The sequence below is a fragment of the Patagioenas fasciata genome, chromosome 13 (genome assembly GCF_037038585.1).
Source record: "Patagioenas fasciata isolate bPatFas1 chromosome 13, bPatFas1.hap1, whole genome shotgun sequence".
Taxonomy (NCBI): Eukaryota; Metazoa; Chordata; class Aves; order Columbiformes; family Columbidae; genus Patagioenas; species Patagioenas fasciata.
Genome location: NC_092532.1, coordinates 14,547,445 through 14,563,313, shown reverse-complemented (window position 1 = coordinate 14,563,313; position 15,869 = coordinate 14,547,445). Strand labels below are relative to the sequence as shown.

The 15,869-nt window shown below is 45.7% G+C and overlaps 1 protein-coding gene across 1 annotated transcript in view; it reads right to left on the bottom strand.

Annotated features, from left to right (window-relative positions):
- Positions 1–15,869, bottom strand: part of WDR59 (WD repeat domain 59) — a 48,181-nt gene that overhangs the window by 27,759 nt on the left and 4,553 nt on the right. The window contains exons 3-11 of the mRNA XM_065848599.2: positions 14,228–14,363; positions 11,172–11,257; positions 10,179–10,259; positions 8,220–8,257; positions 6,201–6,289; positions 5,619–5,735; positions 4,597–4,674; positions 3,447–3,603; positions 1,659–1,738 (exon numbers count right to left, since the gene is read on the bottom strand). Of these exons, the coding sequence (XP_065704671.1) occupies positions 1,659–1,738; positions 3,447–3,603; positions 4,597–4,674; positions 5,619–5,735; positions 6,201–6,289; positions 8,220–8,257; positions 10,179–10,259; positions 11,172–11,257; positions 14,228–14,363 (862 nt within the window). The remainder of the gene's footprint in view (positions 1–1,658; positions 1,739–3,446; positions 3,604–4,596; positions 4,675–5,618; positions 5,736–6,200; positions 6,290–8,219; positions 8,258–10,178; positions 10,260–11,171; positions 11,258–14,227; positions 14,364–15,869) is intronic.

Here is a 15,869-nt window from a genome sequence, read left to right as displayed (position 1 = left end):
AAATAGGGAAGATGAAGAGACAAAACACAGGGAAGAGAAAGGATAAAGGTACAATGTAGCAAATTACAGCATTGGTCACCAATAACATGCCATCATGTGTATAGTTTGATCTAGAGAAAGACAAAAAAGTGGGAGCCAGCAGAGGAAAGGTAAATGCTCTAACACGGATGAACAATTGGTTTAAAGGCAGGAAAGAAATGAAATTTTCACAGATATGTCAGGTAGGAGTAAAGGGTAATTTTTCACAGAGAAGGTTTGTTACAGACCTGCAGGACTCCTGCAGAATCTGTGCTGGGAACACATGCTTCTCAAATATTCATTAAAAACCTGGAATAGGAGGTGAATAGTGACATGACCAGGTTTGCTGATGCCACCAAGTTATTCAGGGTAGTGACAAGAGTGGCTGACTGCAAACAATCACAGAAGGACCTTACAGGAATAACTGTATTAAAATGAAAGATGAACTTCTGTTCAGACAAACATAAAGCAACGCACATAGGGGAAAATGGGCAAGTTCAAGCTGACTGAGTGAACAAGACATAGAGGCCAACTGAGCTGATGTTTTCATGGAATTATGCCCAACAATCTAAAAAACTAAATGAGTACTGGGAATTCTTTGGAAAGAACAAAGTTCAGATCCTCATCCCAACAAGCGTATAACAGAACTGGAAAAGGTTCATGAAAGGCAAAAGGACAACCAAAGTTCTTGAACAAGGGATGAAGTACATCAAGACCTTTAGACTTGAAACAGGAGGCAGCTGAGGAGGGATATGATGGAGGTCTACAGAACTGAGAGTGCCAAAGACAAGCTGCCCGCTCTTTTCCTCTCAAATGTCAGGAAACTAGCAGGTTGTAAAACAAATGAACGGAGCTGTTTTTCCACACAGCATGCAGAAAAGCCATGAACCTCCTTGTTCACAGGATGTTTAAGATGACAAAAATTTACACAGGTGCAAAAAAAGAACAAGTCTGGAGAAGTTAAGTTAATCAAGCTCTAACAAATACAAAGACATCAGACCAAATGAGCCCCTAAGCTGCAAACTGCAGGAGGCTTGGGAGGGCATTTGAGAGAAACATCACTCCATACTTGCCTTGTTCTTATCCTCTTCCAAGACATCCACAGCTGAAGATGAGACAGGGCAATATGGGCCATCATGGCCATATGAACCTCTAGTCTGACCCAGCACATCTCTACTAGTAATTGCAACAGCAATTTGCAGCTGCTGCCAGATGGTAGAACAGGATTTGCGCTGCCTGCACCAGGCTAAGAGGCAACAGGAGGAAGGGGAGGAAGTGGAGGGCACAATCTTTACCTGATACCTAAAATGCCAAGGAAGAGTCACATAGTCTTGCAGCCACAGAGGTGGCATCTTCAGAGGCAATGCAAGCAGTAACTGATTTCCACCTTCCCCAAACAACTTCTACAACAAAGCAGCCTTGCATTTCCACAGAAGCTTTTGAGACACAGAGAGGCTTTAATCACAGGTCTCCTCGGGGATGTTTTTGGGTTGATGCTGAAGAGAAAAGTGAAGTGGTAGCTGGCTGCTGCGTTTGCAGCTTTAGGGTATCAGAGGAGTGACTGGGAGCACAAGGAAAGGGAGGTGAACACAGCCTGCAAGAAAACTCTCACAAGTTCAAGAGCAAAAGTGTTCACGTACCCTCTGCAGCTGAGAGTCAATCCGCCACATCCGCAGAGTCTGATCACGGGACCACGTAACCAGCTGGTAGTCTTTAGAACCTAGAAAAGACAGAAGCAACTTAAAGGCTCCGCTGAAAACAGAGACCATCACAGCCCCACATTCAGCGTAAACAGATTCAAGCAAGGAGATCCAATGGGTACGGTACTAAGCTGGAAGGCAGAATGAGTCTTATTCCACTTTGAACCAACCTTTGCATATCAGCCTTTATGTCTGCCTGCAACACGGTTAAACCTCTACATGGGGTATAACGTACAAGTGAAAAGCACAAAGTATAATGAACGTTATTTGAGTTTTCCAATTAGGAACAAATAAGCTCTACTACAACACTTACATAAACAGAAGAAATAATACAGTTCAAAAACGTATTTATTTTTTACAATAACTGTAAAATCAAAATATCTTTTAGTTCACCATATCTGTTTCAAGATGCAGATGTTTTAAAACATTTCTAAGCTAGGAGAAGCTGGTTCTACCCTCCCCCTTTTTCATTCTGAGACTTGGATGATGCCAAGACAAGTTCAGGTTGTAATGAAATACATCTAGCCACATACTATCTGTCCACAGATAAAGGTACACAGGCTTATTTATGTCCATATTTAGGCCCAGTGATACAGATTAAGTTTCCCCTGTCAAACAGCTGCTGCATTTAGGAATTTGCTGCTGCACAGCTGCTTCCTACGTCCCTCTGCTGAGGCACAGTGCTGCCTAAATACAGCACAGCAGAATCTATGGAAGGAGATTTGCACTATCTTGGTAGTCTCTACACTGAAACAGACTTGGAACGCCTGTACGATTGATTTATGTTGCCTAAGATGAGCATGACTTCCAGGCTTGGATATGTATCTATTAACTCAGCTGAGACAACACAACTGTGGTTCCAGTCTGCTTGAATGTTCACAGACAAGCTGTCTTAGATTGCACGTTTGGATCCTAATACGGTTCTATATCGCTTTCCTCTTTTAGAAAGAGGAAAAGCAAATTTTAGAGAAGAAGGTGACTTAACTGAATTGCCCCAGCAGCTGCAGTCAAGAGAGTTGTACCAGAACTTCTACATGGCACTGCAAAGCGGTACCACAAGTGACACCAAAGTCAGACGTGCTTGTTCTGTCGATGGCAGCTGAGGTGCTGGAAACGAAGCTGTGCTCTGTGTGGTGATCCAGCCTCTCATATGGAATCTCCTATATTTAGCTGCCTACTCTGGAAAATTTAGTCAGGACTGAACTCTAACAGGAGCCCCTCTATTCCACACTCTCCCTTCCCTGTCTTTGCCAGCACACACATAAGGAGGGTTTTCTGGTTTTGTGGTATGGGACACACTGGAGGCTGCTGATCCAGGCAGTGATGCAAGGTGTTAATGGGTCAGCCTGCAGCTCCGAGCAGGGGGAGGGTGCCTGCATTCACGCACCCATCTACCAGTTCATATAATTTATAATGAAAGATTCATTTAAAAATAGACTTATAGGAGAGTGGAAGCAATTAGAGTCATCGCTGACCCACTAAGCATTCAGTGTATTTGCTTTGTTAGCATGGAAACAACAGGGCAATGCTCTGTGGGCACTGCTGTAAACCAGGTATAAAACAGCTGTAGCTTGAGGGGGGGCAGGAAAGCAGGTCGGAGCTACTCCAATGAAAAGCAAGAGTCAAACGCCAACAGCACAAGCATTGTATCCAGGAGCCAGGCATCCACACCCTGGTTAGCCAACAGCCACAGTGCAAGGGAGTGTGCACATCCAGCCCCAAACTCACCTTCTTTCTGCTTCCTCCACTGAAACTCCAGCACAACGTCATCATGTCCCACAAAAGTGTGGACAGGTGTGTTCAAGTCAAAGACATTCCAGAGAAGGAGGCTGTTCTCCCGACGGAGCTGGGGAACCATCACTGTCACCAGCCCATTGCTGAAAGGCTTGAGAGAGAAACACCCTTCCAGTTAGGCCTCAGGGATTTACGCTCCCATGCTGCTGTTATCATGCTTGAAACACCTGGGTTTTAAAGGAGTTGAGCACAAAACAGAACTAGGTCTAAAACTAGGGATGGGTTGGAGGCAACTGCTGTGCAAAAACCAGTGTCTTACAGGGAAATAATGTAGTACGCTTTGAGATATTCAATGCAGCTCACTTAAGTATTTCTTTCCACTGCTTCTTCACTTTTCAGCTGTGAGGCTGGAGAGATTTCTCCCTTCATTTTTCCCATGGGATCTTTACTGCAATTTGCCTAGAGCTGCAAGAACTGCTATGTGGGGACCGAGTCCCAGCAGCTGCTCAGAGGAACACTGGAACCCAGACCTACACCCCCACCATGGGGACAGGGAAAGGGGATCAAAGATTCAAGGCACAGCACTGGCTTCAGACCACATTCAGATGTCCGGGTAAGAGAACATATATGATGGATGTTAAGAGCCTTAGCTTCACACAGGTGGGTGCTTGCTCTATAAAAGGCAACAGTTCTTGGATTTGATATGCTGTAAGAGCCCACTGTGGCACACTTGGAAATCTTGGGAGTAAATGAGGTGCTCGGAGAGGGCAGCAGACCGCTGCACTGCTCTGTGTAACAGGTACCAATACTGGAGCTGAGTGGAAAAACAAGACAGTGAGAGCAGCAGCCATTTTCTGACCCTCTTTCTCCCAGAGCCAACGACCTGCACCTGGGTCTTTGCCCCTCAGGAGGACAGGGCCAAAGAGTGGGATCTCACACTGCTTGTCATTCCTTCTCCCGAGTGCCCCATCACGGCATTGCTTTTCTGGGCCTTTTAAGCACCAAGAGGGATTTTAAAAATAAATTGAATCACGTCTAGCAGTAGAACTGGTGAGAAGCCCTGCAGCAGTTCTTCTTTATTTAATGTCTCTTTGTGCATTTGCTCTCACAGCACAAGTAGGGCTGGTGGGAGTTTCTCACTAACCGTGTATCTTGCCTTCCAGACAGGAACCTGGCAGGGAAGGATATTGAGGTACTTCCGAGGCTGACGGTAATCCCAGAACTTAAAAGAAACACAAACAAAGGCAGGAGTCAGCTGGCTATAATTTCAGGCTGCAGTTTTCCATGTGGCTTGCAGATATACCAGAGTGAAAAACTTGCCAGAGTGCCCACAGCATCCTTAGTAATCCCATTCATTAACAGCAGTGATGGCACAAAGGACAAATATCAAGCTATCAGCATCTGGCAGCATCCCTTAGACAATGAGTGACTTGGGGTCACATTCACAGTGATCATAGCTTGAGTAATTAGAGCAGGGAGACAGGCAGCCTGCTTGGGCTTTCAGAGCTACAAGGTACCCTGCAGGCTCCCAGCCAATGTGCCAGTCCAGGCTGGAGGCAGGCCCACCCTGCTGTTACTGCTCATTTTGTAATGAAGAATCTAACCTTTCGCTTTGCTAGAATACACATCAATTGCATTTGTCTCAGAGCTTAGCTAAATGTGAATGAACTCTATTTGGCTGACATACAAAGCACACTATTTCCCCTCAAGTAAAGGCTCTGCATAGCAGTGCTCGCAGGCAGTTTCTTATTGATAACCTAATTCAACATGAGTTTGGGAACCCCAGGGGATGGAGTATGTCTCCCCCCAAGTTGCTGTAATCAGCTTGAGGCTGGCAACGCTGCATTTTGGGGAGAAGGTTCTTCTGGTATGTGTGGCCAACTCCATTCTGGCAAGCAACAGGCAGAGGCGGTTGTTTTGATCTTCAGTACTGCCCAAACCACCACAGATATGCGGTAAACATATGTGCACCCATCCTGTAATGGCTTCTCTTCCTGTTCTGTAAATGCACTCCTGGCTCAAGGCACACAGGCTGCCAGAAATCAAATAATAAGGATCCAGATCTTTCCAATGGCAAGCACTGCCCAAGACTACAGCAGCAGCAGAAAGGGATCTGCTCCACCACCCTGACAACTCCCAAGCACAGGTCCCAGATACTACACCTACCCTGACAGAGTTGTCCTGGCTGGAAGTGGCCAGCGTGTACTCATTGTCAGGATGCCAATCCAGGCCGTGGATTTTAGAGAGATGAGCTGCCAAGTACTCTACTGCAGTGCTGGGTTTCTGCAAAGAAAGACATTTTCCATCTCAGCATGGGGCTCCTGAAATTTGGTCGAGTCTTTTGGCATAAAAAGAGACACTTTAACAAGGGAAGAAGAGGTAGAACAGCCTCCTGCTGGGGAAAGGTAAATAGCTCAGCAAAAGTAGTCGAAGAAGAGGTCCTGCGAAGGTGTGACGAATTCCAGTCACCAAGCGTAGCCCTGAACCACACTTTACACTTGGTAAAACAGTTAAGTGCTAGAGATCAAAAGCAAAATGTTAATGAACATGATTTCTGGGGAAGATGGCTGTCTACATGCTCTCTTCAGGCTTGTGGGCTCCCAACTCTTTCTACTTTAAATCAACCCACAAGAGAGATTTGGGTGAAGCAATACATTTTTTTTTCAATATTCATCTGTGACCAGAGGGATGGCTGTATTGGTTAGGCGGGAATACACACAAGGACTCCTCCAAAACCCCTCAACTTACCCTTTTGTCCCATATTCGGACATCTCCATCATGACTTGTTGCTAAACAGTTGGCATTTTTCTTGTTCCATTTCACCTGGGAAGCTCCAGCTGCAGCACAAACAGAGCAGGTCAAAATAAACAATTAAAAAGTAAATGGTACACTAGGCCCTCGATGTGGGCTTAAAGCTGCTTTTCATGAAAATCACTAACTCCTGATTCCTCAGCTTAGCATTTGTGTCCTGAATACCTCAAAGCAAGAGTGTTCCAGTTACATGCTTAGAGGTCTTCATTGGAATTTCCAGCTGTGGGTTGTACCCAATTAAAATACTGATGTCCATTAGCTCCGAAGCAGCAACTTCCTGCAGACAAGAGCTGCAGGTTCATCACTCCCCTTCCCAAATCCCTTCTGTTTTCATTCAAGCTGCTCCCAGGTGCTCAAGGACTGATTTATTTATCTCCCTAGCACTCTCTATATTATCCAATGCTATACAGGGAGAGTTATTGATCTATTATTAAAATACAGATGTAGGAGAAGGATGCAGTGCAGGTGGACCTCATGTCTGGCCAGCTGGAGGCAGACTCATCACTGGGCAGATCAGAAGGCCCAGCTGTTAAAATACACCACAGAAGTCAAAGACATCAATGACATTGTAAAGAAACTGGATGAGAGTCCACATATGATTATGTGATATCACAAGGGACTCAGTCAAGGGGCTAAAATCAAAAGTTGGTTGGTCATTTCTAATAAGCAAAATACAGCTTCTGTTGATGTGGATTGTTCGGATACTGTAAAAGAAAACAAAAATTTCTGTTCATCCTTATTCTGCCAGTATTTTCAAAACATTTTAAGTGATCAGAAAGGTGAGGTCCAGGAGAAAGCTAAATGGATCTCAGCCTGCTGCTATTCCCCACCTTCACTACCCACCTGCTGCTGCTCAGTGAGCAGATTCATCCTGACAACCTGGCAAAATGCTAGTCCAGGGGAAAAAGGGCTGCAAATAGGTTGCCAGTTGATTGATTTGATCCACTCACTGAAGGGCACACAAATGCCTGGACCAGCACTAAAGAGAATGGGGCACGGGAGGAAGCTTTCTGAGAAGCCAGCTGCTGGGCTGGCTCAGCTGACCTGTGAAACCCCAGTCCAGGCACCAGAACCAAATGCTGCTTCTCTCTGATTCAGTAAGGATCCTATATCGCTGTGGTAGAGGTTTGCTGGCTGGGAGGGAAGGGGGAGCCGCTGAAGATGTAGAGCCTAAGGAAATCTAAGCAGCAGAGCATAAGAGATCCACGTTACCGGGACTGCTATAGTATTTGGAACATAACTCAGGAAAATGACGTTCTGCTTGTCATCCGCACTTCACCCGGTTCCAACACATAGCTGGTGAGGACTGACATGCAGCACCTGCCAGCAGGCGCTATTACAGGCAACTGGACAGTTGCACTGCCAGCAGCCATGACAAGTACCTTTCCAGATCAAGCGCAGCCCTAAGAGAGCACCTTTATGTCACCACCACAGCTGCCTGCACGCTGAAGGTGCCCCAAGGAAGCAGATCGAGCCGGTTAATGTACCCAGCCCCTCCGTAAGTCAGAGGACAGGCTGATAGTCAGCAGCATTCAACGCCACTGCCTGGGGTGCGATTTAGTTTCTCGGCTGATTCAAACATAAAAGGACATGAAGAAATTACAGATGGGCAACACAGGACAAGCAGAGCAGCAGGGTGGTTAAGCAGGGACGAAGATACTCATGTTTAGAAGGCACAACTGCCATGTGACTGTCCAGCAATTTTAGGACAGCCAGTCCAAGCTGCACTCATGCCTGAGAACCCCAAAGGGCTTCACATCCCTTCTGAATTCTGCTCTTCTAAAAGGAGCTGTGAACTGGAGCCTCTCAGGCTGCTACTACACAGGACAATCACACATGGTAACACTTCCATACTCTGTCATGTTCAGCCTCAGAGTATGAAGGGAGGGATGAACAGCAGCAGAGGCACACATAACAGTAAATGTAGGTATTAAACAAGCCTATAACCATACTTACCAACTGCAGAGAGAGAGACTGTAGGTTTCCTGGTGTCTCTGAAAAAAACAAAATGGCAAACGTGAGCACTCACAGCATAGTCCAGCAGGTCCGGCCTCCCCTGTGAGCTCCCTGCTATTCCAGGACTAATTTTATTGCTGCCACTTGGGAGCTAACATGCCTTCTGCTCACCAAAATACATCATGTTAAATGAAATAAAGGAAGAGGTGTCCTCCAGCTGGTCAGCAGCCATTCTGGCTTGCCACCACATACAGCAGCAAGTTTAGGACATAGGATGGAGTTGGAGGGGACTAGAGGGAGGAGAAATGTGCAAATAGTGGCACGTTGCAATTGAGCAGGTAAGGAAACACAGGGCTCACAGTGTTGCTGCAAGAAACAACAAAACAGCTTTTCCCAGGAGGATTAAAAGGGACAAACAGAGCTGTGGAAAAACCCAACAAAAGCAACTGATGTGTTTGTCAAGCCTTTGCAGACCCTGATTCATGGCAGATGGAGCAGTGACTTCAGAGCACAGACTTCATGTCTAGCATATAACAACAAAATTAGACGAAATAAGCCCAGCTGTGCGTGGACTCTACAGACCAAATTTTGTGGTAGAATAAGCCAGTGCGGCACCATGACAACTCCTAGCAGCCAGGACATGGATCAAGGCAATAATTTGCTCCTCAGGAATTTACCTACCCTTTCATGAAAAACGCCAGTGAAAATAAGCAACATTGTCTATAATTTTTGTGTTTGCTGAAAAGCAGAACATTTTCTGAACGGACCACACTTCTCCCTCTAAGAATTTCCACCTAAACAAAGTGTGATTTTGTATGAAAAAATAAAGCAGGGAATTTCCAGCTACACTTACTGCAGGGCTACCTCCTTAGGGTGTCACTAGAGACAGCTGCTTCAGCAGGACATTCATTGCTGGAGACCAGCAGCCCCATGACCTCACTGCCCCAACAAGCTCAGAGACCTCAGTAACACAAGGGGGATGTAGAGGCCAGTCAGAGCCTGCCTCAGCAAGTGTTTCTGGACAAGTGACACACACGGACACAAAATGATGGAAAGGCACAATAGAGTTAAAGCAGGGCTTCTGATAACAACCTTCAGAGAACTCTATTTTTTGCTTGGCACTAAGATAGTATCACAGGAAAACACAACCAGCAGTTATTGTCTCTCTATGTCTTTTAATTACACATTAATAATATATTGTCATTCTCAAGCACCATTTAACCAGGGATCTAAGTGCTTCATAGGAGCTAAACAAGCCTCAGGGTAACCCGGTGCAGTAGGGTTATATAATTATCCTTCTATTATAATGGAGCAAAGGAGGCAGAGAGGAACAAAGTGACTTGCCAGGAGTCATAAAGAGCTGCTGTACAGCCAGCAAGAGAACCCAGCAGTCTCAGCACCAGGTGCAAAATGTGGGGTTTTAATACTGGTGGGTTTGGAAAGATCTGTTAGCCTGAAATTACTCATGATAGAAAGCACCGGGAAGTAAGGGAAGGCATGAACAGGAAAAGGTTCCTGAATAACACAGCCACTCTTCCCACCACTGAGGGAGAATCAGCAACAATCACTGAATTTATTGGAAAATGGCTGCAGGATCACAAAATGGTGCTTGTTCATTCAAGTAAAAAAATCCAAACAGGTTGAGGAACACCCTTGGCTTCCAGGAAAAGCTCCTGAGAAAAGATATGAACAGGGCAGGAAGTAAAGCCAGTCAGTACTTTTTCCAATCAGAAGCACAACTGCGGCATAACTGTACCACTCTGCTGCCCTATGTTGCCTCTGAACTGGCTTGAAAGTAGGGGAACACGAGTCAGCTTTGAGACTATGGGAAGCAGAAGGAGCCACTCTAAGCACAGCTGAAGAGCAGCACTCATCAGTGCGTGCTTCACCCTGAAAGCTGCTAACTATGGAAAGGAGTCCAGCAATTTCCCTGCAGCGCAGAAACATACTGATTCTTACTTGATGTCCCAGATGTAGATGTATGTATCCACAGAACTGGTGACCAGCAGATCTGGCTCAAACACGGCCCAGTCCAAGTCACTGCAAATGCAAAATCACAGTAGTTCAGCAAAGAAAAGCACACACGGTTTGCATCAACTTCTCACAAGTACCCAGTACATTTCTCGGACCTATTCATGGCCACTCTGTGACATCTACTGAATCTTTTAAAGTAAAAAGCAAGATCTTACTCATTTCTCTAAGTAAATTCCAAGAAGCAATGAAAGGTTTCTAAGAAAATTCCAGTGAAGCATCCTCCTAGCCCTGAACTTTACAGCTATCATACATGTGCTCTTTCCTCCACAGGAAAAGGGACACTGTCTCAGCAAGTTCCCAGTTACCACACATTCTTAGCACCAATTCCTCACTCTGAGATGCCCTCCTGTTGGGATCACCGAGTGCACCTGAGACACAACCAGCCTCCAGTCAGCCATTTCAAGGGATGCAATTACCTTCCACAGTCAGGAGCTGGAGTGAAAAACAGTCTTTCATCTGCATTTACAGCCCAGCACTAAAATACACCCTGAGAACCAGAAGCAGAAATCTCCCCTGCACCACCATAACATGCTGTGAACTTGATCTTTGGGATTACCTGCTTTAATTAAGCTGCTATCACACAGAAACATGGCTGGGATTCAATTTAACATGCTGCTCTCTGTTTCCCAGATGATGGCTGCTGTTCATCACAAGGACAGCAGCCTAAGGCAATGACACTCGAGCCATCAAAGGCTAAGTTGATATACTGTGGGGAGCCATGAGAGGATGAGCAGCATCACATCTGATGTCATCTCCAAATGGGAAGGCAGGACAGAGGGGCAGACAGTATAGTCCAGAAAAGTGAGTAAAAACAGTCTCAGAACAGAGCCTGAGTGAGGCCAGAACCAAAATATTCACTTTCTCTGAAACAACCCATCGTTTTCCACCCAACAGTCTGCAGCACTGCCTGCTCCTCACCTGATCACACGTGTGTGTCCTTGCAGTGATGTGCAAACTTCACCATTACCTTCCTTCCACTTATACAGGTCAACTCGCTGATTGCTCTGAAATCAGATGGAAGAACAGAGACAGTGTCAGACGAACAAGGCAGGACAGGGATCCATGTGTCAGGACCAGGGTCCCTTCTCCTCGAACAACTTCAGTTACCAATGAGTCTCACTGTGATTAGCAAAGTCCTTGCCCAAAGCAGGAAAGCAAAGATAAACCTACAGACTGCAAGGACTCCCAAAAGCTTACACTTTAATTACACTCACTTAACAAGAGAGATAAACAAGAATGGGAGAAAAAAAAAAAAAATCACATTGCAAAATGTTTCCATGAAATTATGTTCTCGGAGCTTTTATTTCCTAACAACATGCTGTAACTGCAGGCAACAGACAGCCAAATTCTCTCTGCAGGAATACCCAGCCAGTCTGTTCGGATTCACAACTGGAGTTTTCAGTGAGGGGGATGATGGATCACCACCGGACCTTCTCAATTCTCCCTCAACTCCCTTCTGGGATAACCAGGGCCATTGCCAAACACAAACAATACAGTCTAGTGGTTTCAAGGTCACCTCCTCAAGGGTACTTCCATCCTTGTCAGCACAGGAAAAAAAAAAAAGCCTTAAGTGCTTATCACTAACTGTAAACCACAGGAGCAAACCAGATGAATCAATGACAACATTATTCAGGGCTTTTTCACTCATTCCAGGAATAAATCCTCCCCTAAATGCAGCCACACACAAAGTTACTTGAAACTAGTTATTGTGCTTTAAGTTCATGTTCTGCCTTAGTCAAAGTTCACTTCAGCCCAGGACAACCCTCATCTTTCTTGGGCAGGAATTGCCTTTTTGGGTGCATTTATAGCACCAAGCACAGTGAGTTTTGGGCCATGCCTGGAAATTCACATTGATTTTACAAAACCAGAAATAACATGACTTCAAAATTTGATGTTCATTAGCCCGTTGTTTTCAAACTTACAGGTTAATGAGGGAAAAATATAATAGAGAAAATACTTACTCTACCTTTTTTGTGACATGTTTTTGTGGTGGGGGGGAGGGGTTTGTTGGGTTTTTTGTTTGGTTGGTTGGTTGGCTTGCTTTTTGTTTTTGTTGTTGCTGTTGTTTTACCCCAAAGCTGCTTGATATGAATTTGAACTTGCAAAGATAAAACACTCCAGCCCTCCCTGAAATGGAAGGTCTCCTCCCAGCTCAGCAATAACATGGCATTTCTCTAATGGCTCACAGCAGGGCTGCACAAGAGCTTGAGGCAAGGAAAACTCCTTGCATGTTTCTCACTGACAGAAGGATTTAAGGGGGGAGAGTAAAATCACCCAAAGGGATTTGTCTGGGACTCCAGAGTTGATGCTACAAGATAAGGATCACTAGAAGTTTCTCAGACTCTTAGTGGGGCATCTCACATGGCAAGTGTTGCCTGTAGCACCAGGTGTGGGAGTATGACAGCTCCTCATAGCACGATTTTCTAAAAAATGTGTTTCTTCTGTTAAGTATCAGTACACACTTCCAACAATTTCATCACCCTCTCGTTCAAACATTTGTGATCGCACAAAAGAAGTAACAAGGGTCTAAGATGGGAAACAATGGCATTTCTGAAACAACAGCTTAGGAGTTCTCAGAAATGTGCTTGAACCAGAGGGCAGACACAAACAAACACAGTAAGAGGACATGTTTCAGCTCTTCGGGAAAGAAACTAAAAAAATAAGAAGCCCTTATCCAAACACAAGGACAGGCTTTCCCTCTGCCAGCACCATTTCCAATTAATGGCACTGCAAACAAGGTAAAGCTGTTGGCAAAAAGGACATCAGCTTTTTACCCTCCCTTTCCATCCACAAGGATGCAGAGAGTAGGACCCTCAGGACAGTCTACACCTTTACATGTACACCTGAACATATGACAAGCTCAACAGCGGACTCACAGGGAACTGACAGCCAGCTTGAGTCCAGAAGTAGCAAATCACATCTTCACAGTGCTGGATCCAAGCTGATTTAGCTTCCCCAACGTATCTTTGGCCCTTCAGGTATGGCCCTCAAACACATCCTTTTTATGGTTTTAAACTAAAGGAGGGGAGATTCAGGCTGGACACAAGGAAGAAATTTTTTACACTGAGGGTAGTGAGACACTGGCCAGGTTGCCCAGAGAGGTGGTGGATGCCCCATCCCTGGAGACATCCCAGGCCAGGCTGGATGGGGCTCTGAGCAACCTGAGCTGATGAAGATGTCCCTGCTCATGGCAGGGGTGGGACTGGATGAACTTTGAAAGTCCTTTCCAACCCAAACTAATATGTGATTCTGTGACATCCACTTCACCATGAGAACAGTCTGCACCTGGCTAGTGCTGGTTGCTGCAGCGCTGTGGTCGATGGCTGCGACTGCTGCTAGCAGAAGCTTGGGACTCTGGATGAACAAGCTACAGAGCATGACAGGCTGAGTGAAGATGAGAGCTAAAAACTGCGCTCAAGTCTCAGATGGCCACTACTGCTTCTTCAGAGCAGTCAATTTACTTCTCCACATACTGAATAAGAACTCCTCGTTGAACCAGTCCCTGCCCATCTGCAAACCTAGGCTGTTGCAGCGGTGAGCCAGTATTGACCTGTGCTATTTACAGACTGCCCGGTGCACCACATCCCACCAGGAAGGCAGGGAGGTGAAAACAAAACAGCACAGAGCAAGAAACCCAGTAAGTGCGCAAATCTCATAACAGAATGAAAGTTAGAAAGAGAGCACATACACCCTTTTTCTTCCAGAAAATTACTGTTTGGATGCCTGATTTATTTGGCAAGGTGTTTATAGAAGACAAGTAAGCAAAACTAGATTCAACACTGACCAACCAATAACTGAGAACCATCAAGCCAAATACCTCCCTGGCAGTAAATCAGAGTTAGGCCTTCATCTTGCAATGCAACTTGCAGGGGCATGTCTGTGCCAGCTCCATACAGCCTTCCAAGGCTGCACAAGTCAACCCATGAAAGACCAGGGAAGAAGATGAGCTACAGCTTTTAAAGGAGCAAACTTACCGAAGCTGCAAAGTAGTATGCGTAGCTGTCATGTGGGTTCCACTGCACTGCCCCAATGTCCCACTTGCTCTGGCGGGAGATCTTTCGATGACCCTCATTTGGTGCATCCAGGTTGACAATGTAGAGGAAACGGCGGCTGCAAGAGACACAAAGAGGCTGTATCGCACAGGACTGATCTCAAAACCCCAAGCTCACATGGAGCTCACAGCCTTGTGCCTAGAAGACCAAAGAAGAGAAGTATTTGACAAGACAGATGAAAATACTGTTACTGACAATGCTACACTTGACCACATACCTCAAAAAGGGCTACATCTAAAAAAATACATGAAAAGACACATTGAAATTAGACTGGATTTGCAAATGTAATGGGTAGCTCAAACCACAGAAAACCCCAGATAACTAGGATACTAAAAGAAGCGCTGGGAAACGGTGCAACCGCATCCAAATACGCCTTGCTGGTCTCACACAGCAGAGCCAAGGTGGCACAGGGCTGGGAGTGGAGCACAACAGCTTCCCAGGAGCCAGCATCAGTCTGGAGAGGTTGTTCTGAGAGCAAATGAGCCCTGACAAACAGACGATGATTCTATTTGGCTGGGCGTTTCCACACTCCCTGTTTGGGGGGTGCTTGGCCCCACAGACAGTACGAGTACTGCACAGAGCTAGCTCAGCTGCAGCAGTGCATTAATGTGGGTGGACACAGCACTGTGCTGATCTGGTTATATTCCTTACCTGAACTAAGCCTATATCCTGCAGAGATGTATATACATGATGCTAAACCTGAGCTCATACATTCTGCCGGATGTGGCCACTCCTCACAAAACTCAGCAAGGTATCCTTCCCTCCATAGTGTGATTGATCTTGAAAGCAAGATAAACCATACAGAAATAATTGTGAGCCAGCTGAACTCTAATGGAAGAGCAGCACCAAAATATATTGATTCATATATAATTAATCACACCAGCATCACATATGTCAGCTGTATAGCAAGCATACAGCTGCTCCGAATTTTCCCAAGAGAAGGAATATAAAGAACATCTTTCCTCTCTTTCCAGACCAGACTCCTCAGGGCTCCCTACTCGGAAGAGTAAAGATACTGAGCCCTCTGAGGTTCTCACAGAGCTTTAAAATATCAGAGGCAAATCCTGAAAGGCTGCTGAGCATGCAGAAGCCTGACAAGCAGAGGGCCATGGAACTGATGTTGAATTGCAGACCGGCCATCTCCAGCTCACTGTCAGCCCAAATAAGCAAGATGTGAAACTGGGTAGGTGTAAGGAAGAAGAGGCATCAAATTAAACCCAAACCAGCTACTGAGCTGGTTATTCCTGTGCAGGGCTGCTGGACTAACGGTTTACACAGAAGCAAGTGGGCCCCCAAATTGTACCAAAGGACCTGTCTTCTCCAAGGCTGACTGCTCTCACATGATCCTGAATTTGAAGTGAACATCCTAATTGGTGCAGTAATTGTGTCACTGACAGTGGGACAGGAATAGTGGTTAGAACTGGAAGGCAGCAGCTGGGCAGGCAACTGCTGAGCTGTTTGAAGACTTGCCCTGGAGCTGGCTACATAACACCAAGCCCTCCTGAGAGCTCTGGCACTTTGGAGTCTGTGGCACCTACTGCTCTTGTTGAGTATCATCCTGCAT